The sequence below is a fragment of the Neophocaena asiaeorientalis genome, unplaced genomic scaffold (assembly GCF_003031525.2).
Source record: "Neophocaena asiaeorientalis asiaeorientalis breed wild unplaced genomic scaffold, Neophocaena_asiaeorientalis_V1.1 scaffold165, whole genome shotgun sequence".
NCBI lineage: Eukaryota > Metazoa > Chordata > Mammalia > Artiodactyla > Phocoenidae > Neophocaena > Neophocaena asiaeorientalis.
Window position 1 is genome coordinate 2,602,238 of NW_020173918.1, and position 24,626 is coordinate 2,626,863.

A 24,626-nucleotide genomic window follows, 5' to 3' on the forward strand; every position below is an offset into this window, starting at 1 on the left:
CACCGAGTTTCCGTAGTGTAGTGGTTATCACGTTCGCCTCACACGCGAAAGGTCCCCGGTTCGAAACCGGGCGGAAACAGTGTTGTTCTGTTTTTTTTCTTCTTTTCCCCCCCTACCTGTGTGGATCTCCTTTAAAACTCCATTTATTTAAAAACTCTTCACGCCTCCTTTTCTTGTCTCTCTTGCCCCAGGCTGTGGTGCTGAAGCGACGCTGCTCAAGGTGGGTCCGGAGCCCGCGGCCCCGGAGGCGGACACAAGCATCGCGAGGGAGAGAACCGGGCTGTCCCCGGCTCTGCACGGCGGCCCGACGCCCGCAGCCCCGGAAGCGCATCCTCGCCTTGCCTTCCTGTTCCCGGCAGCGCCCGGCTCCGGGCGTCGTCTCTTCGCTGGCCCACTGTCCACGCCGGCCCTGCCCCAGCCGAGAGCACCTGCGCGGCAGGCCCGCAGCTGGCAGCCTCGCGCCCCTCACACGGCCGCGAGACTCGGGTGAGTACCTTGGGGGCCTTAGCGTGCGTCTCCGGAAAATGGGGGTAGTCCCGCCGCCCTCCATACATTTGGGACCCTCCTGCAATCTGGCCCTCGTCGTGATTAGGTGACCTCGGACCCCCGACATTTCCACCTTGCTTTCCACTCTCCAGAACAACTGCAGTGGCTCTCCTGGGCTTCGAGTGTGAATCTCCGGGAAAAGCGGAAGCCGGGAGGTGAAGATCGCAGGCCCTTCTGGGATAAGTCCCCACAGAGACTCTAGCGCAGAAAAAAGGGAGGCGAGGAGGGGATTTGAAAGCTTTGGGCCAGCAGGGTCGTGGCCTGGAAGAGGTCGTGGCGGGTGGGCTGGGCTGCCCTGGCCTGGGTTCTTTCTCGCCTCCCCTCCCCAGCTTACGAGGTGCCCCCTCCCGAGGGGACACCGAAGGGCCGAGTCTTCCTCCGCTTTGGCCTTCTGCTCTTCCTGTCAAAAAGAAAAAAAAGATCCCAAAGTTAAGAAACGGGGCAACTGTGGATTTTGCGTATTGCCTTGAAGCAGTTAAGAAACGGGGCAACTGTGGATTTGCGTATTGCCTTGAAGCAGTTAAGAAACGGGGCAACTGTGGATTTGCGTATTGCCTTAAAGCTCGAGAAAGGTCACCGGCAGCACTTGCTCAAAATCAGGACTTGTGCCCTGGTGTCTGGCCTCTTACCGCTGTTTCTGACATGGCCTGCTTCCATGTTAATTGGATCTATCAAATGCTTTTCTGGGAAAGAACTCTTGATATAACACCAAACAGCCTCAGGTATATTCTCAGGATCTTCTTCTTAGATGTATTATTATTATTATTACTGTTTCTAAGAGTTAGCCAAGGCCTAGTCTCTCAGATCGCATTGCTCCAGATTCCCTCAAATGACTGACAGGAATGTGATGTTTTTATGGCCATAAGACAAGAATAAACTGTTTACTCTTCCTCCCTCCCTCCCTCCCTTCCTTTCCTTTTTTTTTTTACAGGCAACTTCTAAAAAGTTGCCTCCCTTCCCCAGCCCTATTATTCCTCCATTTTCATACCTTCTCTGAAACACCCATGCTTTTATCATCTTGTAGTTTCCCTTGTTAGCAAGACAATAAGTTTGGCAGGTGCTCAGTGCAAATTTGTCTAATACATTTTCATTTAAAATTCCCTCTATAGGGAGACGCAAGAGGGAGGAGATATGGAGACATATATATATATGTCTAGCTGATTCACTTTGTTATAAAGCAGAAACTAACACACCATTGTAAAGCAATTATACTCCAATAAAGATGTTAAAAAAATTTTTTAAATAATCAAATTCCCTCTATACCACTCAGAAATACAGTTGAGTTAATGTGGTGCCCTGCGAGGAGCAAGGGTCTTGGGCCTAGGAGGTGATGGGGATTTGTCCTCTCCATCTTTCTATGATGCCAAGGGGCAGGAATACTTTAGTTGGGAAGCTGAGTGTGCCCCATGCCAACCTGTTGCAGATGGGTGACTGAAGCTTATGGCTCTCTCCTCTTTAAACCAGGTGTGTTCTGACAAGATGAAGCAGCAGTCCTACCATTTTAGACACTCTGCCCTTTCTCACCTTCTCCCACTATCCCTCCCTCCCTCCCCCGGTCTCCCTCATTTAACCTCAAATGGAAGCTCGGGCTGCTCACCTTGTCTGATATTTCCTTTGAAAGGTGGAGAACAAATAGGCCCTGGGGAGTGGCTGACACTGTGTGACCTCTTGCTCCTGTATAGCGCTGCACCTTGAATAGGGTCTTTTGTTTGTTTGTTTGTTTTTACTATATCCTCTATTCTCTCCTTCTTAAGCTTGGTGTTGTAAACTTCTTCCAAGTCTTCACTCCAGCCCCAAGGCACTATCTTGCCATAAATAAGAGGCAGAGAGAAGGGGGTGGCCTCCTGGCTTTGGGGTGGGATTGAGACTAGACCCCAAGTTAGAACAAACTCCTTGGAACCCAGTTCAGTAACAGTCAAGGGAGCGAAAGGACGTTGCTAAAATGTGCCTCTGCTGGAGATGGCATGGGAGTGTGTATTGGATGAGGTGGGATTTGGTCCTTGGATACTGGAGAGACTCATGATGAAAGAGAAAAAAAAAACATGGAAAAAATATTCTGAGAGCTGGGCAAAACATCAAAATTAATCTAATCCGAGATGCGTCATAGGTCATTGGGATCTTTATACTCTTTCCTTCTGTATTAGTTTGCTAGGACTGCCATAACAAAATGTCACAGACTGAATATCTTAAATAACAGAAATTTATATTCTCACAGTCCTGGAGGCTGGAAGTCCAAGATCAAGGTGGTGGCAGGTTTGGTTTTCTTGCTGTATCCTTACATGGTCCTCTCTCTCTTTGTGTTGTCTGTGTCCTAATCTCCAGTATAACATTAGTCATACTGGATTAAAACCTACCCATAAGACTTCATTTTACCTTAATCACCTCTTTAAAGGCCCCATCTCCCAGTCAGTCACAGTCTGAGGTACTGAGGGTTAGGACTTCAACTTATGAATTTGTGGGGGGAGCGGGCACGGACACAAATTCAGCCCATTTCTGGGAACAGAGATTGGTGTTTTTTGTATATTATTGAAGCAGTTTGGGGAATTCCCAGAGGTTAACTTTGCAGAAGATTTTAGCATACCTGCGTCTCGTCATCTTACTAATCATTTGCATATTTTTATTGCAGAAGAAATGCATCATTTGCTTTTCATTTCTCTATTAGTCTTTTTTTTTAGGCTATTTCTGTCAGTACATTTAAATATATAGGTCTTTTTCTAAAATTAAAAAAATTCAAGTCTTCATAGGTAAGAAAAGGACTTTAAGAAATGGATGTTCCCTCTCCCCTTGAGGCTGTTAAGAGGGATACCTTTCCACATCCTAAAACCAGCAAGTTCATTAAATGAAGAGTTAAACTGAGACTTTCACAAGAATTTCAGTCCAGTTCTTTACAATATGAAGACATGTTATTCAAAAACTTCACTAACTTGTTCTATTGTCTGTTAATATAGTTTTGCCCTGGAAAGTGTTATTTTAACAAAAGGGAATTGTTAGATTCCTAAAACTTTTTAAATTGTTGCCATGTCTTGGGAAAATAACCTCAGTATCTATCTTGATAATTTCTTGCCTCATTGATAAATCTCTGTATTCCCAAAAGTTATATTACTTAAAAGATTTATCTGCCACTCCTGAAACTAAAATAATATTGCACATCAACTATATTTCAATTTTAAAAACTATAAAATTTTTAAAATAAAAAAAAGTCTTTAAAAAAAAGATTTATCTGCCAGTTAATAATTTTTCTTTTCATTCACATGCATGATGGAATATTTGTAATCCTATGACTTATATATTTTATTACCTAACAAATTATTTTTTCTTTTTTTAATTCTTAAAATGTATTTGTTTGTTTTTAGTTAGTAGACCTTATTTTTTTAGAACAGTTTCAGGTTTACAGAAAAATTGAGCAGAAAGTACAGAGTTCTCATATATTTCTCCTCCCTCTACCTCATTTTCTCCATTATTAACTACTTGCATTGGTGTGGTACTTTTGTTACAATAGAAGAGCCAATATTTATACATTATTATTAGCAAATTATTATTGTTAACTAATTATTATTATTATTTACATTAGGGTTCCATGCTTTGTATACAGTTCTATGGGTTTTGTCCAGTGCGTAATGTCATGTATCCACCATTACAGTCAGTAGCATACAGAATAATTTCATTGCCCTAAAAATCTTCTCTGTACTCCATCTCAAATAATTTCTTTTAAATTAACACCACTGTGTGGTGAGAGCCTCTCCCTCCCCGACCTCCTTGGCCTTCATGAAAATGAAATAACCTTTTATCCCACCAGCCCTTTTTCATTATTTGTGCATCTGTCTCCTATATTTGTAAGGTCAGCCACCTGTTCTCCTGATAAGCTTCCTAAATGTGAGTGTCAAGGAACTAATCTATATTCATATACTCAGATCCAGAATCCAGCTAGTGGCCTCTTTTCCTTGAGTTTATCTTTATTGTCACCTGCTGTGTTTGGGCCTTTGACACGTGCCGATCATGGTTCCCCTGCTTGGGATGGACTGCAAGGGATCCAACATGAAGACTGAGCCTAGGAAACAGACTGTGAGCATTCCCAGGACAGGACATGGGCTAAGAAACACAATTTTGGAGTGAGATGGAAGGAGAATGGTATGGAGTGTCCATTGTTTAGGGAGGTGTGTCGTAGAACAGAAGCTCTTGTCACCTGCTGTGTTTGGGCCTTTGACACGTGCCGATCATGGTTCCCCTGCTTGGGATGGACTGCAAGGGATCCAACATGAAGACTGAGCCTAGGAAACAGACTGTGAGCATTCCCAGGACAGGACATGGGCTAAGAAACACAATTTTGGAGTGAGATGGAAGGAGAATGGTATGGAGTGTCCATTGTTTAGGGAGGTGTGTCGTAGAACAGAAGCTCTCACTTTGGTTTCCTCTCTCATTCTCTGGTAACAAAAAGACCTTTAAGAATATATGCAGATTATTTAGGGTGACCTTATTTATTGTCCAAGTTGGCACACTTTTGAGAGTAAAAGGGAGCATTATTAATAATATACTAGGGCAACAGGCGCAAAACAAGTCACCCAATATTAGACCAAATGATTTTCATGCCGTAAAAAATCTCTCAATATTGCTTTCTTCATGGTAAGAACAGCTGTCTTTTCCTCCCTGTTCCTTTCTGGGCACACCATTACCATACCCAGAGTTGACCTTTGTGATCTCTGGCATCCTTCTCAATTATTTTCTTTGCACATTTTTTTCTTCATTGTGTTCGATTTTGGATAAAACAACAACAACAACAAAAAAAACCACTTTTGTTCTTTAAGAATTGTCCAAACATTTCTTTAGTGGTGCATTTGGGAGAGAGTAAACTAGGCATAAATTCATGTGATGTCTAGGGAAAGATGTCCTCGGGAGCGAGCAGGTTGGGTCTGGCTGGGTCAGCAGAATTGCAGGGTGTCTCTGTGGCAACCAGGACTTTTGGACCCACCAGTAATTTAGAATATTAAGAGGCAAGGCAAGAGCACAGTAAGGGAAGAGAAGGGCCCAGCTAATTCCTTATTAGCTTTTCAGTGAACTGCTGTTCAACATGAGATTAGAACTGTTTCTCCTCTCAATTTTTAATCTCTGTTCCCAAAGTTCCTTACAAGGTACCAAGGGAAATAATGACTGATTCAAGGCGCACTCCCACTTTGGCTTCTTCCCTCTTCTTTATACTAACTCTCACATCTCCCTCTGTTCCATGAGAAGAAAGGAAAACTGCAAAATTTCCGGAAATTCTAGTCATAGTGGAAAAATGGGGGAAGAATAGATAATGAAAGTAGATAGAAAATAGAAAAATAGATAATGAAATTATCATATAATCAAATTACCAGGTGATAATTTGATGTTTTTGCACCATTTACAGGTGGTTGCCTTTGTTATCCAAAGAACATAAAAATCAAATCTAAGTTTGCTCAAAAAAAAAAAATCTAAGTTTGCTCAAGGACCATGTTTGCCCATTCTATCTAGATGGTGAGTGAGGTCGAGCAAAAACACAAAACAAAACTCTGGAGCAATTTAGAGAAAAGATAATAATTTTTTTTTCTTAAAATAAAACATTGTGGAGTAGGGCAGGGCATAGGGTTACAGAATTCCCTAGGAAACATTTTCAGGGGTAGGGCAGAAGGTGTGAGTGGCTAGTTTTGTCCCAGAGCTTTAAAAAAGTCCCACAGTGTTTGAATGCCAGCCATGGACCTGGGTCCTAATTGCCCAAAATCGAAATAAATCACGTCTATTTGTGTGGCCTTGAATCTGTGCTCGGGGCTGCACACCTTCTTAAAGTGGCTTTTATTCTTGAGCAGACACATAAAATCACTCTCTGTAAAATATAGAGAATAATGGTGTATTACCCCTGTGTTGTTCCCCACCCGCCTCCAGTTTAAGGAAGAGAACTCCCGTGCCCTGTCCAACCACCATCCTTTTCTTAACTCCCTGAGGTGACTACTGTCCTGATTTTTAAATTTATCTCTTGCTTTTTTGACTACCTACTTGTAGCCTAAACAAGTCGTTTAGTTTTACACTTATAAATGGATCCATACTGTAGATCCATTTTGTAACTCGCTCTTTTTTGCTCAACATTATGTTCTTGAGATTCGTCCGTGGTTTTGCATATAGCTGTAATCTATTCATTTCTGCTACTGCATAGTATCCCCTTGCATAGATATTACCAAAATGTATTTATCTATTCTATTGCAGGACACTGAATGGTTTCCAGGTTTTTGAAATTACAGGGTTGATAGAAACATTCTTGTAGGGGTCTCCTGTGCACAGCCCCAAGAATTCCTCCAGGTAAACACCTAGAAGTGAAATTGCTTTAAATAATGCCACACACTAATTTACACACATATAAACACACACCCTAGCAGTGTATGTGTTTTAATTGTTCCACATCTGCTGAGCCCTTAATATTGTCAGACAATATAGTTTTCACCAATTTGATGGATGTGAAATGTTATATCCTGTGATTTTCATATTCATTCCCATATTACTAATGAAGTTGACTTTTTTTTTTTTTGCTTATTCACCATTCATGCTTTTTCTAAGAAGTACGTATTAACACTTTTGCCCATTGTTTTTAAATTTTCATTTTGTCCTTTTCTCATAGATCTGTAGGAATTCTTTACATATTCTGGACTCTGATCCTTTGTCAGTTTGTCAGTTATATGTATTATGAATATCTTTTCCCCAGCTTGTAACTTATCTTCTTTTTATGCATATTTTTGCTATATAAAAATTACTAATTTTAATATAGTCAAATTTGAATTTTAATGTAGTTAAATTTGTCAGACTTTTCCTTTACGGTTTACACTTTTTGTGTCTTGTTAAAGAAATCTTTATAGGAGCAGTGAGGAAGACAGAAGAACCACTTGGGCTGGTAAAGCCATCTGCCAGGCACTACTGCCACCATGCCCAAGAGAAAGGCAAAAGGAGATGCTAAAGGTGACAAAGCAAAGGTGAAGGATGAGCCACAGAGGAGATCGGCACGGTTGTCTGCTAAACCTGCCCCTCCAAAACCAGAGCCCAGGGCAAAAAAGGCCCCTGCAAAGAAGGGAGAGAAGCTGGCCAAAGGGAGAAAGGGGAAAGCAGAAGGCAACAAAGATGGGAACAACCCTGCAAAAAACCGAGACGCCTCCACAGTCCAGTCACAGAAAGCAGAAGGCACCGGGGATGCCAAGTGAAGTATACTTTTTTGATAGCTCTGTACTTCTAGTGACTCTACTGTTTGAAATACTATTTTTTTTAAATCAAATTTTGTAAAAACGTAGATTTTTTTTTTTAAGTTATGTTGTTAGCACACAAGACGCTTTGTTGTTATCTTTTGTGGAAAGGGCAAAATAACCACTAGTAGAACGTTTCAGAAGCTGGATTGAAATGGGGGAAAACAGAATTTTCTATCGTATTTGAAGATTATTCTTGGTTCCCAGGAGAGATTCTCCGACATTCACACATGACAGCCACTGTGGCTCAGAAGCCTTACCATGTGGGGAAGCAAAACTTCATGTCTTCTCCTTTCCTGATGCCATCAAAAACACATCCTTGACTTCCTGAAACCAAGAGTCATGATGCGGCCTTGGCACCCCTAGAATCAGCTGCGTCAGGTAACAATACTCAGGATTTCTAGTGATGACATCAAGATGGTATTGCTCAAAAGAGCCAGGATTCCTGTTTGTAGTTTGTGGATCATCTCATTAATAGTCCTGGAGTTTTTAGTTCCTTTCCTCCATGTCAGAGGTGACCTGTGAAAAGCTCTTATATGCCTCATGTGAAATATCCACCGTTTCTGAAAACTTTTCCTGTTCATTGCAGCAACAGACTTTGTTGACTTTTTGGAGAGGGGAGTTTGAAAGTTGTAAGATGTTATGGATTGTCACCCATGTCCTGCTGGAAGTAACTATTTTTGAAAAGTATCTTATAAAGCTGGATACAAGTTGGCTTCATGGGAGGGGAGGGATCATTTCCTACTCCAAGTCATAAAGATATCCTTTACTGCCTTGTAAAAGTTTTATAGTTTTGCTTTTCACATTTGTCTTTAGTCTTCCCTGAACTGATTTTTGCAAAAATATGAGATAGTAATTCAATATAATATTTTTTCCATATGGTAAGTGGCTGTCCCAACCACTTGGTTGCCCCAACTTTTCTGAAAAGTTCATCCTTTCCCCACTGGTCTGTAATAGTGGCTTTTTTCATAAATCAAGTTTCTTTTGCGCGGGGCGGGGGGTGGGGGGTGAGCTGGGAGAGGTCTGTTGATGGTTTCGATTCTGACTCACTGGTCAATTTGTCTAACCTTGTGGCAATACTATACAATCCTGAGTACTACAACTTTAGAAAAAGGTCTTGATATCTCAGGACAAATACCACCTCCACCTTTAACATCACCACCAAACTTTTCTTCGTTGGAGTATCTTGGCTATATTCTTAGCCAACTGCTTTTCCATATAACTTCTAGAATTAGATTGACAAGTTCCAAATCAAACTAACAAAAGGTGGAATTTTTATTGGATTTGTATTAAATTTATAAATTAATTATAATATTGAGTCTTCCAATCCATGAACATGGTATAATTCTCCATTTATTTAGGCTTTCTAAATGTCTTTCAATAAAGTTTTATAATTTTCTCCATAAACGTTTTCTTTTGTTAATATTTCTGAGGGACTGTACACTTTTGGATGCTACTTTATATGGTATGTTTTTAGTTGCTACATTTTCTGTTTTCAGCTGATTTTTATATTCAACAACCTTGCTAAAACTCATTAATTCTTATGTCTGTGTATTCTTTGGGGCTTTCTACATAGATAACTATATATTCTTTGTGTTTTGTTTTGTTTCTTCACAGTCATTATACCTTCTTTTCTTTTTTTTTTTTTTTTTTTAACCTTCTTTTCCTTTTTCTAGTTCTAGGCATTGTCTAAGTGCTGGAGGTACAACAGTGAACAAAACAAAGTCTCTGCTTTCACCAAGCTTATACTCTAGTGGGGGAGGGTGTAGAAGATGCACAAATGTGTGTGACAGGGTGCTTTAAATAAACAAGTATAAGTGGGTGCTATTTAGATAGGGTGATTAGAGGAGTCCTCTCTGATGAGATGACATTTGAGCAGAGCTCTTAATGAAGTAAAAGAATAAGCTCTTAATGAAGTAAAGGAATAAGAGACTGACTCTGAGGGGAAAACATTCCAGCAGAGGAAAAAGCAAATGCAGAGATGAGGTAAAAATATGTTTGGCAGGGCTTCCCTGGTGGCTCAGTGGTTGAGAGTCCGCCTGCCGATACAGGGGATACGGGTTCGTGCCCCGGTCCGGGAGGATCCCACGTGCCACGGAGCGGCTGGGCCGGTGAGCCGTGGCCGCTGAGCCTGCGCGGCTGGAGCCTGTGCTCGGCAACAGGAGAGGCCGCAACAGTGAGAGGCCCGCGTACCGCAAAAAAAAAAAAAAAATGTTTGGCATACTGAGGAAGAACAAGGAGGCAGAAGTGGCTCCTGAAAATGATGGGATGCCATTAGAGTTTTGAATAGAGAAACCACACAATCTGAGTTATCAGTGTGTGTGTGTGTGTGTGTGTGTGTGTGTGTGTGTGTGTGTGTGTGTGTGTGTATGGCTGATGCATGGGCAATAGGGTGTAAGGGGGGGGAGAGTTGAAGGAGAAAGACCAGTTAGATGGCTGTCACAACTGAACTGCTGGAAATTCTACTTTGTCCTGTTATGTTTCCATCCTTCCTCTGCTCAACTATTCCCACCCCATTTTAATTGGTAAATTACAAATATTATCTGTGCTTTCTCTTTGCCAAACAACAGAACAGGATCAAAGATAAACATTCCCTGTTGTCAAGAATCCAAAGTCAAATTCAGGAAAGTCAGCCCTGTGTGCTTGGTGTTGCGATAATACTGCAGGAGGCCCTGACTCTGATGCCAGAGCATGAAAGGGTATTAGGAAGCACTTTCTGAGGCATAATTGACACCTAAGCAGCAAAATGAAAACAGAAGTTGGTCAAGCAAGGGGTGGGTAAAAGACTTCTAGTAAGAGTAGTAACATTTGCAAAGATGTTAAGAGAATATTGTGCATAGTAGGTGTTCCATAAAGCATTCTTGAATCAAAAAAAGTTTGAATGTGTAACCAAATAAGTTATATTGGGCTTTTTAAAATAATAAGGTATTTCTCATTAAGTGCTTATTTGTTTGCCAAACACTGTTCTGCTCAGTGATTTATAATACGTGCATAATTTTATTTCCATGACCCTATGAATTGAATCATATTACTGTTCCCATTTTTATATTTAGTGAAACTGAGACAGATTAAATAATTTGCCCTGAGGTCATACAGTGAGAGTAAAATTCAGATTAAGACCCATGTCCAGAACTCCAAGGCCAAGAAGGCTCCTCATTGTTAAAAAGATCATTGGTATAACCTCAAAGGTAATCCATCCAAAAATATATATGGTGTTTCTGAGTAAATTAAGGAATTTCCCAAGATACCACTAGGAAACAGTCAAATGTAAGTAATAATATTCTACTAGCTAAACAGTTGTAACTTCCAATGAAGAAGGTTAGTAATGCAAGGTAAATGAATTCCAGGGGAAAAGTGGTCATATGGAATTTAGAATTTTAGTGTATCTCTAGCAACATAAAGCTAGAAGGGATATTATTTCTGTACAAGGATGATAATTTTTTAGACAAATACTTATGAAGTGGACAAGAACAAATTAGGAAATTATAAATTAGCCTTTAAATCTCTCTTGCCCACTCTTCTGATCCATTTGGCATTTACATTCCTATTTGTAAATTCATAAATTAACATTCCTGGTTTATTAATACTCTGAGAATTTGGGTGTCTGACATGAAACAGCCTGAGTGATCCAGAGTTTTCAGTAATCAAATTTCTGACCATCAGAATTGAGGCATTGGTCCCCTAAGAGTTGGAAAGAAGAGGGAGGGAAACATTTTTCGTATCTGCCCTTGTCCCCTCTTCGTTCTAGTCTCAACAGTGGTCACTGTGCTCCTTGGGAAATGTACGTCATACCCTTGCAGACCCTGCGATAGCTTCCACCCGGGGTCATGCAAATGACCTACAAACGCCGTACTTGAACTGTCAGCAGACGTGGCCAGACGCGCACCCCGACGCCCCGCCCCTGCGGCCGCACGGCGCCAGGACACACTTCCGAGCCCTTCTAGGTCACCCCGAAGTCCGTGCTGCTAGGAGTCGCCTCGCGCCGGCCCGGCTGGAGGCTGGGACCACGAAGTTCTTTCCCTGGGTTGCTCCTCAGACCTTTCGCAGACCTTGCTCGGGCTTCCGGTCCCGGGCTCCAACCCCGCGTCCCCTTCAGTGAAGTCTGGGCCAAGGTCATTGCCAGCACCCGGCGGTCGCTGCGGGCGCGGGGCTTCTTAACCTTTTCGGTGCCTGGGAGCCCTCTGGCTTCGTGACGAAGCCAATGGAGCCCTTCTGAAATTATATTTTAAAAAGCATTAAAATAGGATAACAAAGAAAACCAATTATACTACAGAAACAGTTATCAAACAATTAAAATAATTTGCGGTATAGTAACACGTGTGCTTCTTCATTAATATATTAAATATTAAACATCAAGACCCGTGTTATAACTACTGTAACTTCGAAACAGTTAAGTATGAGATATTTGTAACATACTTCATATCTCAAATATGGGGTATGAAAATGTAACTTTTCTCAGTGACAAAGCCGCGGGTACTTATCTTCTGACTGTAATTTGTTGCCAACATTCATCCGTGAAGGACATGCTAAATTTCAGTTAGAGGTTAGAGATATTAAAGATGTCATTTCTTTTTCCTATCCAAGTTCACCAGTCCCCAAGTTAAGAAAACCTCCAAAAGTGCTTAACACGGTGCCCGGCACAAAGTCCCCTCTTAACATGTAGATATTAGTAATTTTATTATAACTTTTCTCGCATCTGTTCAAATTTCTTTTAGGTGACCATGATGAAGTTAATCAAATGAAATCTTGAAAGAGCACAAAGATAAATCGAGTTCAACCCATTAATTCTTTTTTTTTAAATTATTTTTTATTGAGGTATAACTGACAAATAATATTGTATTCGTTTCAGATGTACAACATAATGATTCGATGTTTGTATACATTGTGAAACGATCACTACAATAAATCTAGTTAACATCCATCACCTTACATAGTTACAAAAATTTATTTTTCTTATGACACCTTTTAAGATTTACTTTCTTAGCAACTTTCAAAGATGTAATGCAGCATTATTAACTATATTAATTTCAGTTAATAACATAACATATATAACTAAATATGTTATATATAGGTTACATATATATAACATTCTGTTTATATACATACATATATATATTCAGTTATTTATATGTGAGTTCTAAAAGAGTGCTGTCTGCACACTCCTGCTGAAGTATAAAGGAAAGGAAAATGTGAATTTGGTGGTTGTAGGGAGTGGGGGGTTGGCAACTCGAAGAGAAAGAGAGGATGACATGTTTTTAAGGATTAATTCCTTGATTTATCCAGCAAATATTTTTAGAGCTTCGATTATGCGCCAAGACTACAAGGCAGGCCCAAGGGCCTTGCCTTCACCAGCGAGTGATGATACTCAGCTCCCGGAGACTGAGAAAAAGCTCTCCCATCTGAAGGAAGAGTAGAAAAAAGCAAAAGTGAACAGCTCCAAAGTTTGACTCCATCGTTTCTAAACCATCCATCCTTGCAAGGAAAGACTCAAAGGCTGCTTTGCCCAAAGGATTTAGCTCTAGGCATGACCTTTGATAAGAAGACCTAGAAAGTGCCCATATACTTCCACAACCCTGCAGCCACAGGTTAAGTTGAGGTAAGATGAAGCGTAAGAACGAAGAAGTAGGTTGTGGGGAGAAATAACACCAGAGACAAAGCAGTTCAGAAAGGTCTTTCCCTTACAAAGGAGTTCAGATTTTATCCTGCTGATCTTGAAAGTTTTAGCCCTGGGGAAAAGCCAGATCAGATTTGCATTTTACAAAAACCTCTGTGTCCTTGGCTTTTGTGTGGTTGAATTAGAAGGAGGATATTGGAAGTGGAGGTTTCCCGCCTGTAAAGTATACTGCTTTATTCAGGCCTAAAAAAAGGACTTTCAGGAGGATGAGGCAGAACACATGCCTCCCTTGCTAAAAAAGATAGTTATAAGACAGTTGCCATACTCCTCACACGAGATGGCAAGAACTTGAATTTGGGTGGTAGGTTGGGAGCCGAAATGGAAAAATTTTCACAAAATTCCCTGCATCCTCCCTCTTAAGTATTTAAAAGGTAGACTTAGTTAGGGATTGGATATGAAAGAGTGAGGTAAGGGAGGGAAAGGAGTCTGAGAAGGGACCCTAATTCCTAGCTTTGGCATTTATGTGGACAGTTGTAAAACTAACTGAGATAAGGAATATACGAGAGAGAAGAGGAGAGGGGAGAGACTGATGAGTGTAAAGAAACGTGAAAGTTCTGAAATTTACCCAACTTGCGAGCTCAGCTTGTTAAGTTAGCCTACCACACACAGTTTCATGGATGCTGGTTCAACTCACGAGACTCCTGGGTCAGAGACAATGCACAGTTTATTATTCCAGGAATAGCAATAACCAGATTATCAGCATATTTTCTCTGATTCCCCACCTCCAATTTCCAGAGGGCAACACATGACATCTGTACATTCAGTGGATTGTGTTACAGGATGGAAACCCTAAACCTGGGGATCCCAATTCTTTAATAATGAGCAGTAAACATGCCTGCCTGTTGCTCTGGAGAGAAATATTATCTCTGTCTTCCAACGGTGTTTGCTATATAAGCATCCTTGAAAACATAATCCAGAACAAAGGACAGTCAGTGCCCCACTAGCAATACATGCAGAAATGTGAGCGATCCATGATGAATTACCTCCTAACAATGAGTTGTTTTCACTAGCTGAGTTTTGTTTTTTAAACAAAGTCTTCCAAGACTAGATGAGTTGGGTGGAGGGTACGTGAGATTTCAAAAGTGAAAAAGAGTGAGGCCAGTTTACCTTAACAGACCAGAAGCTCCAAAGAACCTCCACAGAACTGTTGACATCTAATTAGTTATTTGTATGCTTTTTCTGTTTTTTTTTTAATATATATATATTATAATAAACAGTAGAAAAGAAGTGTGGTTGACAGTGTAGCTTGGGAATCTGAAGGTTTATCTAAAGTCACCTGCCTAATAAAAGGGTAAATGACCCATGGAATCTTCTAGTAGCTTTTCCCTCTAGGCACTACCTCAAGGTACCTAGGCTTCTTGAATGGAGGATGCAGGTTTTGACTGGTAAAGCAAATTATTAGAATTAGTTGTTTTTTTTTTAATTTGTTTTTAAATTGAGGTATAGTTGACTTACAATAGTATATAAGTTTCAGGTGTACAACATAGTGATTCATAATTTTTAAAGATGACATTCCATTTATAGTTATTATAAAACATTGGTTATATTCCCTGTGCTGTACAATATATCCTTGTAGCTTATTTATTTTATACGTAGTAGTTTGCACCTCTTAATCCCCTACCCAGAACTCATTGATTTTAAGTGTTTGAAGATATCTAGGCTAATGGGGACAGGTTTAGAGATCGAGAGAATAGTGTAGGTTGGAGATATAATTTATCTGTTAATTTAATCCAGTGCCATTTTGTAACTACCTACTATATAAGCAGCTTGACTCCTGGAATTGGAGTAACATTCTTGGCAAGTCTGTCAGTCAGCCAATGGCATCCAGGTTGCACACAGATAACAATCAGTTGTCGTTGGCGCACAGATAACAGTCAGCTCAGGAAGGCTGGTGTTTCAGCCCACTAAGATCCAAGCTGCAAAATGTAAAAGCTCAAATGATTGTCTTCTCTTTCTATCTCAAACCTCCCCCAAAGGCTGCAAATAGAATCTTTTGACTCTCAGCTAAGTATACATACTGACATATCGGTAAGTCCTTCATCTTCTCAAGAAGTGTAGCAGCTCAACATTTATGATCTTACTGCTTGGCACACTTTCTGAGACCAGGTCGGAATCATCTGGAATTATTCAATTTTGTGATCACCCCCCCTCACCGCTTATTTTAAAAATGTTGTGAGAAACATTTTTAAAATGTTGTGAGAAAGAGGAAAGTTTAATTAAAGTTCGAGGAAGTTTCTTTTCTTTTCAAAAAGCTCGGAGCATTGTAAAAAACAAAACGAAAAAAACTTGTGGGGTCACAGCCCAAATGGGCTTCCTTACAGACAGAAAAATCTTTCATCTACAGGTGTGTGGCCTTCTCAAAGTTACAAGGTGACAAACGCTGAAAGAAAAGATTTCTTGTGTGACTCTAATAGCAATAATAATGATGATCACATTGGGTTACTTCTTCTGCAGTATTTTCTTGCTGCAAAATGCTACGCTCTCTGAGGATTGGCCTCGAGGCTCTCACATTATGAGGCTCATATGCTGCCTACCATGCCAACAAGGCAAATGACAGGAGTGTTCTGTTATTCTTTTCTAGAGGTTTTATAACTTGTTTGATAATTTTTAATAGCAAAGTAAAATCTTATTTGTCTGTTATCTGCTGGATCCATTGGGATGAAATTTCTGCTTTGGGGAGTTACCAAACGAGGTTTCAATCAAGGGCTGCCAAGTTATGCTGCTTTAGTAGTTCCTAGCAGGGCAGAGATGGTGTTGGTGCCCCTGTGCTCAGGTGACTTGAGGCTTTGGGTCCTCTAGAAGAGTGAACTTGGATTTAGAGGAAAAGGTGGTATAGGCAGGTTACTCAGCATGTAATGGGGAAGAATAATTTACTTTAACCTTTGTATTCTATCGCTTTGGCTACAAGTTAGTCACTAAAGGGATGTTGCCTATAAGCTTAGCTTATACATTATGGCTCATCTCTGGGAACCCTTCCTCCCATGTAATGAGCATTAAGCTAAAATACCTTTGTTTAGCTCACAGGAAACCTCCTGACCAGGCCCACCTGTGAATGGCTGCAGGAAGGAAGAAATTAACGTATCCTAGAACCAGGACTTTGCTCCCTCCCCTTTTAGTGCAAAAGAAGCCTGAATTCTAACTCAGGGAGATGGTCCTTTGGGACACTAGTCCACCATCTTCTCCTTCTGCTGGCTTTCTGAATAATGTTGCTATTCCTTGCCCCAGCAACTCGTTTCTCAATTTATTGGCCTGTGATTCTGCTAGCGGTCTGAGCTTGGACTCGACAACAAGCACAGTACCCATTGTTCTGTACTATATGTTACGTTTCATCTTTATGATCACCCTACAGCCCAGTGTTTCTCAATGAGGGAGATATAAAATGAATTTAAGCATGGGTATCACCCAGCATTTTCGAGAATAACATGGAATCTGAAATAGAATGCAATGCATGTGGTAAGTGGTAATTCAGGCAACTTTTGTTCCTGTTACACATGTGTGTATGGGTCCAGATGTAAACTAAACTACAAACTGGTCATGGCCAAAAATGTTTGGAAAGCACTGCCCCTAGGCCATGAATTCTGAGTATGGCACCACCTCCTCTATCCAGTTTACCTGGGCTGGGCATCCCCAGAGCTGAGCTCTGCGAGGAGCACACCAATGTAGAGAAGAGTGAGCAGTTCTGCACATTGGTTGCTTTTCAAGAAAGAGTTTGGCCTTTGATAATTTGTTACCATTGTTAATGAAACTTTTACTCGAGCTCTAGATGAAATGTTTTGTGCTGTGGCTTCCGGCTAAAAGGCCCTTCTATTTTCTGAAAAGGTCCTAGGTTGTGATAACTATGCCATGCTCAGGGTCCCCTCTTTTTTTCTTTAGGGAAATCGGCTTGTGATTTGAGTTTACCTCCCTTTCTGTTACTATTCTTTAGAGATGAATATACAGGAATAGGAAAAGAAAACGACAACGCCCAAAGTGGGTCTTGAACCCTAGACTCTCAGATTAAAAGTCTGATGCTCTACCAACTGAGCTATCCAGGGTCACACAAGAAAAAAAAAAACGCCTTCCACATCAACTATAGTCAATTTATGCATACATTCAGAAGAACGATTTTAGGCATTTCGCCTGTGATTCCTGTTAAGAGCTGGCTATTCAGAAAATGCTTGGCATAGAAACTCAGCCACAGTGAAGGTCTTTAAGGCCGCGATAAAACCATATTGCATTAATTATAATGTCTCCCCAAATTGTATCTTTCTCGCTCACTCTAGTTTAGATACATACTATATGTATATAAACACTATACCTCTATGTAGCATATAGAGATATATTCTATAGTACCATATAGAATTCAGTGCAGTCAAAAACTGCAGGTTGGCCTTTAGTTCCTAGGCTTCCCAGAGAAGTCAAATATTCTACATTTGGGCCCAAACACTTTCAAAAGGAAGCCAATCCAATGCTGATGCTTTTAAGGGATAATTAAATCACCTTTCGGTCGCTCTTTGGATACCTGAATATAGGTCTAGGGACTGAGGGAGCGATTTGATTTCGTGCTGGGTCTCAGCTGTCTTTGGAGAGGGGAAAAAAGGAAAAAGAAAAAAGGAAAGAAGCTTTTAAAGGAGAGTCCCACTCTCTTTTTTCTCGTCAGGTTTCGTTCCGTCTCTAAGTTAAGTGCTTGACAAGGGTCCAATGACTGGAAGGCTTTCTCCACTCGAAATACCCATGAACGTTGCCCCATTAACCATTTCAAGATTTTGCTGAATAAGCAAAGGATAATTTAATTTAAGCGTTCAGAAAATCTTAGAGTTGCAGAGGGGGGAAAAAAATTCAGATTCAAAGAATTGGGAAGTGCTACAAACGCTCTTAGTGCAGGATGGGGATGTAGCTCAGTGGTAGAGCGCATGCTTCGCATGTATGAGGCCCCGGGTTCGATCCCCGGCATCTCCAGGTCCTTTTACCTGCATAATCAGAAATTGCCCTTTAAAAACATCAATGCTTACTTTGTATCCTTCTCTAATTTTCTCGGTACTTTTTTAGCCACGGCGTATAGAACTGTATACGTAGAGAGGAAAACAGGATACCTTTGAAGTTTTTTAGGATATCTGTAATGAATGAAATTGAAAACGCAGAAAAGCACACCCAATGGACAGATGGCCGAAGAGGAGCAACTTGGAAACTTGCCCAGGATCCATTAGTGAACGGCTAGCTGTGGTAACTGGCCTGAAAACACTCAAAGGGGAGGAGGAGGTATTGTTGCTGAGTCATGGTACTGAAAAGAAGGACAAATGTTGGGAAACGGACGAATCCTTGTTTGGTGTAGGCGAATCCAGCAGCTCAGATACACAATACTGTTCCTATTATCAAAACATCAAGAACGAGAAAAGTTTCTTGTAAAGGCTTCCAAAGAAGTGGGGTAATGCGTGGCCGGTTAGCTCAGTTGGTTAGAGCGTGGTGCTAATAACGCCAAGGTCGCGGGTTCGATCCCCGTACGGGCCACAGTCATCTTTTAACCACCACTGTGATTTAACCGTGAAATAGTTTTGATTACTTTCCAGCCAAACTGCCCAACGACTGTCCTACGAGACAACCTGTGGTATCTCCACAAAAGACATTTTGCCACAAGTCCAAACCATCCTAGGGAGTCCAGAGCACACGTCTTTGAGCAAGACAGATTGCTCAAAATTTTGTCCAAGAGAAGCAGAAAAGCAGCAAGACACCTTAGGAGTTATTAAGTTCATTAGAAGGAAAAACTGTCACCAGTTTGTTTAGTGGCCAAACACTGCCCTCGAAATAGTCTGAAAACATACTGAGATGCGGGGCAAGTGTGAAAAGGCAGTGTTCATGATATCCGATTGCTCAGTTGAGGATTTCTATTCGGTTAGATCATCCCTCACATGAAGGGAGGACTCCCATATTGGGAAAAGTGTTTTCTTGTTACTTTTATTTTTTTAGGTAAGAAAGGACTAAGCCCTTTTCCAGAATCTACTTTGCCGTCTGTCACCAACCAGTTGGTCCACGTTGACCGACACAAGCAGACCCTCTTTCGTCCACTTCTCGATGTTACGCCTCTTGAATCAGTCTCATTTCCCACCAAAACCGACTTTCTGAACACTAATTATGTATCCCCTTGATCCTTGTACAACGAATTTTCTTTATTCATTCACGACCTCAGAACTTTATATCCCGTTGAGTGAATTTTCACTATTTTCCGTGGAAAATACTGAGATCAAGCCAAGAGGAGTTAGGGAGCTTGTCAGAAATGCAGCTTATTGGGCCTCACCCCCAGGGACTTTGACTCAGTAGATTTGAGGAAGACTACAGGTTTCTTTATTTTAAATAAACGCCACCGTTGTTTCTTACAAAGGGTGGATCAGCGATCTCTGAGAAATAAGGCTTTATACAGACCAATCTTCGAAGGATTCAGTTGCGGGGAAATCCAGGGAACTTCTGAGCCAAGTCGATCTGGTTTTAAAACTAGGAAGGGAGGGTAGCAGGGAGACAGAAACAAAGAGAAACAGAGACGGAAAAAAATGTTATATATCCAAGTAGGAAAGAAAAACAGAGTAAATATTTAGGAGAAGTAAATATTTAATCTATTTAGAAAAATTGTTCTTGCAGGTGGCTCGTTGGTCTAGGGGTATGATTCTCGCTTAGGGTGCGAGAGGTCCCGGGTTCAAATCCCGGACGAGCCCAGGTTTTGCGGCCTACACCCGCTATTGAATGCTTTATTAACTCACTCAAAAGAAATTGGTACATTTGCTGTTAAATTAAACTGCTATATTTTCATGTAGAAATATGTAGGCTGTATATGCACTTGATTCAAATAAGTAACTAGATAACTCTTCTAGTTAAGAGAGACAAGTACTTTTCAGCTTTGGCTCTTACTCAGTTTTGCATCAGCTCTAAATTGACTCTTGCAAAGGCCAAGGTTTCTGGTTATTCTAGAAGTTCGACTCCACGGTTGTGGTCATATGAAGTGTATAGGAAACAACATTGTAAAGCAACTATACTCCAGTAAAAGTTAATTTTAAGAAATCCAGGTAATAAACATTATATTTTTAAAATTTAAAAAATAGTATAGGAAGACAATGGTCATATCTCAATTCAATGTCACCCATCATTCATTCATCACATCAAAGAAATGGGTTCAAATGGAAAAATCAAATATTGACCTATAGAGTTGGGATGCTGGAAACCTTTGTACAAGTTATTTCGGCTTTCCTTGTTGCGTATTCTTCCATCATTCAGGAATAGGGGCTCTGCTTCATTATTGAGAAGGGGCACTTTTTCTCTTTTCCCGGAGCGTACTGTTGGTACACTCTTTAAACAGATATTTGTTTAGCATCTATTATAATCAATGAGCTTTTGCAGTCTGTGGTAAACAAAATACACAAAAATCACTGGATCCTATATTCCAGTGGTTGTCAAATATTTTATATTAAAACGCAATTGCAACACCCCTTCCCGCCTCCCTTTTTTGTGTGTGCAAGCCCTGATTGTGGAGAAGGACAACAAATGAACAAGAACAAGCGGCCTGAAAAGGAGGGAGAAAACCGCAGGGAATTCCTTTAGGACTACATTTACACAGCGTGGCAAGAGGGGCCAGAGTTGACTGGTGATAGAAACAGGAGAGGAATGTCTCAGTGGGTTACGGAGAAGGCCCAGTGCAGTGTCTTGGTTCGAGGACCTGACCTTTGGGACTGAGCTTGGAGCCACATTGGCAACCAGGCCTGGAGCTCTGGGAATGCCAGAGCTGGGCTCACCCTTAGAGCGTTCAGAGATTCCGACTCTTGGATTCCGGAAGGATTTTGTGGTCTATCAAGACATGTTGGTGAGAATGAGGCGAAGAGGGAAGATGTCGTGAAAGCGAATGGAATGCATGCCAATAATTTCAGACAATGCTTACATTCTTTGAGTTTCACGTCATCTTATATAACAAAAACAGTCAAAAAAATCTAGAATCCTATTAATCCCTGTCAGTCCAGGAAGAATTTTATAGTCTCTTAATTCACTGAAGGAAGTTCGTGTGCGGAGTGCCCGGCTAGCTCAGTCGGTAGAGCATGAGACTCTTAATCTCAGGGTCGTGGGTTCGAGCCCCACGTTGGGCGAATAATCTTTGTACCTTTTGCTCGCAGCCACATTTCTGCACCTTCCCCTAATCTCCAAAACAAAGTGCCTCACCGTTGTCAAACGAGAAATTTTAGAAAGTATTGAATTGCGGAATCCCGGCGACCAGCTGTGGTTTACTGGCTCTGTTGAACTATTCGGCCAGCTCTATGACTCCAGCAGCGTTAAGCCTCATCGCCCCCTGGCGGCAACGCACTTCTCTGGCTTATTAGAGCTTTTGTTTGGGTAACTAGAGATAACATGGTCTCTGGTAGGGCATTTAGGCTCCTGGGATGATTCTGAAGCACTATCCCCACCGAAAAGGGTTTAGGATGCAGGGATGTTGGAAAACGTAGTATGAAGGTGGAGACGATCCAAACAAAGGAAACAGTTTGATGAGCAGAGGCTCAGAAGCAGCAATGTCCATGGAGAGTTTTGAGAATGGTGACAACTTTCTGGCCCAAGCAAGTGTCATTATGTAATAACGGGAGACAGATTTTCTATTACCACTACCTCATACACCTTTTCAGCTCCTGATCAACTACACCTAAACAGCACAATGGACCTCCTTTTAGATAGCTGTTTCCAACCTTTCTTCCCTTCCTTCGGCAAGTAAAAGAACCAACCAACCCACAACAGGTTGCAACTGCCTGCAAAATAAAATCTAAAGACTTAAGCCTGGTTTTTATAGTCCAAATTGCATTTCTGCCATTCTCTCTTGAATGGGAGTGTGAAGGATAGTCAAGAATAACTTAAAATCAGAACACCAGCTTTATAAATTTATACTAAGAAAAAAAAACTAAGTGGCCCAGTGTGTTTTTATTGGCCCTCAAATTTGGGAAGGCAAAATTCATACGAAAGGTTGCCTAGTGTATAATCAGAGTAAAACGAGTTAGATGTTAAAAATATTTATGTCGCTTTGAAAACCTGGTAATGCTGTCTACACCCATTGAGACCAAGAGCCCCAGTACTATCAATATTGTATTGAAAGAATGCCCACTTCTGAGCATGCTGGAGACAGGACAATTTACCACTCTCCATCCTCCCCCATCCAAACCTTCCTTTTTTCTTTACTCAGGAACCTGAATATTGTTAATATATCCCTTGCTCCATGTGATGTTATATTCCGTTTTAAAACTATTCCGTATTTTACCTATTTAGATGAATAGCACCTATGGTTGGGCACATGGAATCACATGTTTTAAACTAGGTAGACTCCCTACAGTTTGGAAGTATTGTCAGTATATACACGATGAAACCGAGAATCATGAGTCAACTTAAAATGGATGGATGAGAAACAACTTTCCTAGAAGAGTTCACTGAGCCTTGACTGTTCTCCAGGTCTCAAGACATCTTTCAAATTAATTGATGAATGTATTTTTATTAAGCGCCTTTTCCCTGTTGGATACTTAACATGAAAACATGCATATAACATGGGCCGTGCCTTCAAGAAGGCTATCATTTACTTACTGGGTGAATGTAACTGACTCAAGTGAAAATTAAATTCTCAGTTGTATTTTAACTGCTTAGCATTAGGAAATGAAGGTGCTCGGAGTGACTGTTTTAAAAAATAGGTGATGGTGACAGAAACGGAGTTAAGAAATTACCAGTGTTTATCCAGTAAAATCAAGGGAACAGAGGCCCTGTATCTGACTCATATGAATATTCTACTTACTAGAGAGAACAATCATTGAAGATTTACAGACTCCATGTTGTGGGTATTAAGCCCTAAGTCTTATTGTAAAGCCTGAACTCTTGATCACCCAGCAGCATCAACTTAATGTTTCGGTTTCCTGGTATGATGAAAACTATAAAGGGATGTCCTAGACAGAGGAACAAGTATTGCTGGTGTTAATAAGCCACATGTCCTGTTGTCAATTAACTTAATGGATTTCTTGTTTATAAACATTTTTTGAGTTGCTTGGAACAGACTGCTTTTTCCCATTCTTATGGCCCTTTGGCTATATTGTTAAAATTGAGTTGACATACTTCAAAATTGCATTTCTGAACTCAAGGCCTGTGCCAACATCTCCAAGGCCAAGGCCATCCTGAGCTTGGTCGTGAGCACAAGCTAACCTAACTCCTTAGACATAACACTTCAACTGCAAAGGAGTCCTTGATTAAAGGTGGTTAAAAAGGGCACAGGTTGGGGGCTAGTGTCTTAGTCTGCTTGGGCTACCAGAACAAAATACCACAGACTGGGTGGCTTAAACTGAAATATTTTAATTTTCTTGCAGTTCTAGAGGCTGAGGAATCCATGAATAAGGCACTAACTGATTCAGTTTCTGGTGAGAGCTTTCTTCTTGGCTTATGGAGGGCTGCATTCCTGCCACATCCTCAGTGGAAGAAAGAGGGAGTGAGCTTCCAGATGTCTCTTCTTTTAAGAACACCAATCCAACCTTAATTACTTCCTTATTCCAAATACTGCCACACTGGGGGGTGGGTGTTAAGGTTTCAACATATAAGTTTGGTGGGGGACAATATTCAGTCTACAGTAGGGGGGACAAAAAAAGCAAATCACACTATGACATTTTGGAATTCAGGAATTTGACACACAGTAACCTCTCACATATTTGTTGAAAGAATAACTTAGTTGCATTGCCTTTAGGATACTTAATCTTTTATATAGATAACATTGTTTAATAAATCTTATCAAATTAACTAAAAAAAAACTTAGTGGCTTTTCCTTAGGACAGATAATCTGAAAGCAGAGTCCACAGACTCTCTATTCCTAACTAGAGCTTGACTGATACTGGCCTGAGCCAGATATGAAAGAAAAGCCAGAGGTCAGTAATTTGGAGGCTGCCTACAAGAACATGTTAGCCTACAGTTAGGTCTGAACTTGGGAGGACAGTCTCTGGAAGAAAAGCAAAGGCAGACACATCTACAATTTTGTGAATACACAGGTCTGTTCAGAGAAGGTTATCAACAGCAAATTGTATAGTCAGGTGTGCTTCAGGAAGTCTTGGTAGTTGAGAAGAGTAAACAAGAGACAGAAGTCAGGGCCTTAATCCTGTTCCAGAGCAGACTTGGAAAGCTGAGGTCATAGGTAAAGGGAAAAGGAAGTATTCTAC

General features: G+C 40.8%; 1 protein-coding gene and 6 non-coding genes across 8 annotated transcripts; 6 read left to right on the top strand and 1 right to left on the bottom strand.

The window, feature by feature from the left end:
* The first annotated feature begins 6 nt into the window (after positions 1 to 6).
* On the top strand, positions 7 to 79 carry TRNAV-CAC (transfer RNA valine (anticodon CAC)). Its single transcript has one exon. It is a non-coding gene; the product is annotated as a tRNA-Val (tRNA).
* Positions 80 to 98: 19 nt separating this feature from the next.
* HMGN4 (high mobility group nucleosomal binding domain 4) lies at positions 99 to 9,134 on the top strand. Of its 2 annotated transcripts, XM_024751932.1 has the most exons (3): positions 99 to 486; positions 6,760 to 6,852; positions 7,392 to 9,134. In XM_024751932.1, exon 3 carries the CDS (start codon positions 7,470 to 7,472, stop codon positions 7,740 to 7,742), a length of 273 nt encoding a protein of 90 aa, XP_024607700.1. In that variant the 5' UTR covers positions 99 to 486; positions 6,760 to 6,852; positions 7,392 to 7,469; the 3' UTR covers positions 7,743 to 9,134. The 2 variants fall into 2 exon arrangements, with proteins under 2 accessions (XP_024607700.1, XP_024607701.1); XM_024751933.1 differs by lacking the exon at positions 6,760 to 6,852.
* Positions 9,135 to 17,416: 8,282 nt separating this feature from the next.
* On the bottom strand, positions 17,417 to 17,489 carry TRNAK-UUU (transfer RNA lysine (anticodon UUU)). The gene has a single exon. It is a non-coding gene; the product is annotated as a tRNA-Lys (tRNA).
* Positions 17,490 to 18,321: 832 nt separating this feature from the next.
* TRNAA-CGC (transfer RNA alanine (anticodon CGC)) lies at positions 18,322 to 18,393 on the top strand. The gene has a single exon. It is a non-coding gene; the product is annotated as a tRNA-Ala (tRNA).
* Positions 18,394 to 18,868: 475 nt separating this feature from the next.
* On the top strand, positions 18,869 to 18,942 carry TRNAI-AAU (transfer RNA isoleucine (anticodon AAU)). Its single transcript has one exon. It is a non-coding gene; the product is annotated as a tRNA-Ile (tRNA).
* Positions 18,943 to 20,066: 1,124 nt separating this feature from the next.
* TRNAP-AGG (transfer RNA proline (anticodon AGG)) lies at positions 20,067 to 20,138 on the top strand. The gene has a single exon. It is a non-coding gene; the product is annotated as a tRNA-Pro (tRNA).
* Positions 20,139 to 21,481: 1,343 nt separating this feature from the next.
* TRNAK-CUU (transfer RNA lysine (anticodon CUU)) lies at positions 21,482 to 21,554 on the top strand. Its single transcript has one exon. It is a non-coding gene; the product is annotated as a tRNA-Lys (tRNA).
* The last annotated feature ends 3,072 nt before the right edge of the window (positions 21,555 to 24,626 follow it).

Excerpts from the sequence above, each read along its gene's own strand:
- HMGN4 (XM_024751932.1), top strand. The coding sequence starts at position 7,470 with ATGCCCAAGAGAAAGGCAAAAGGAGATGCTAAAGGTGACAAAGCAAAG.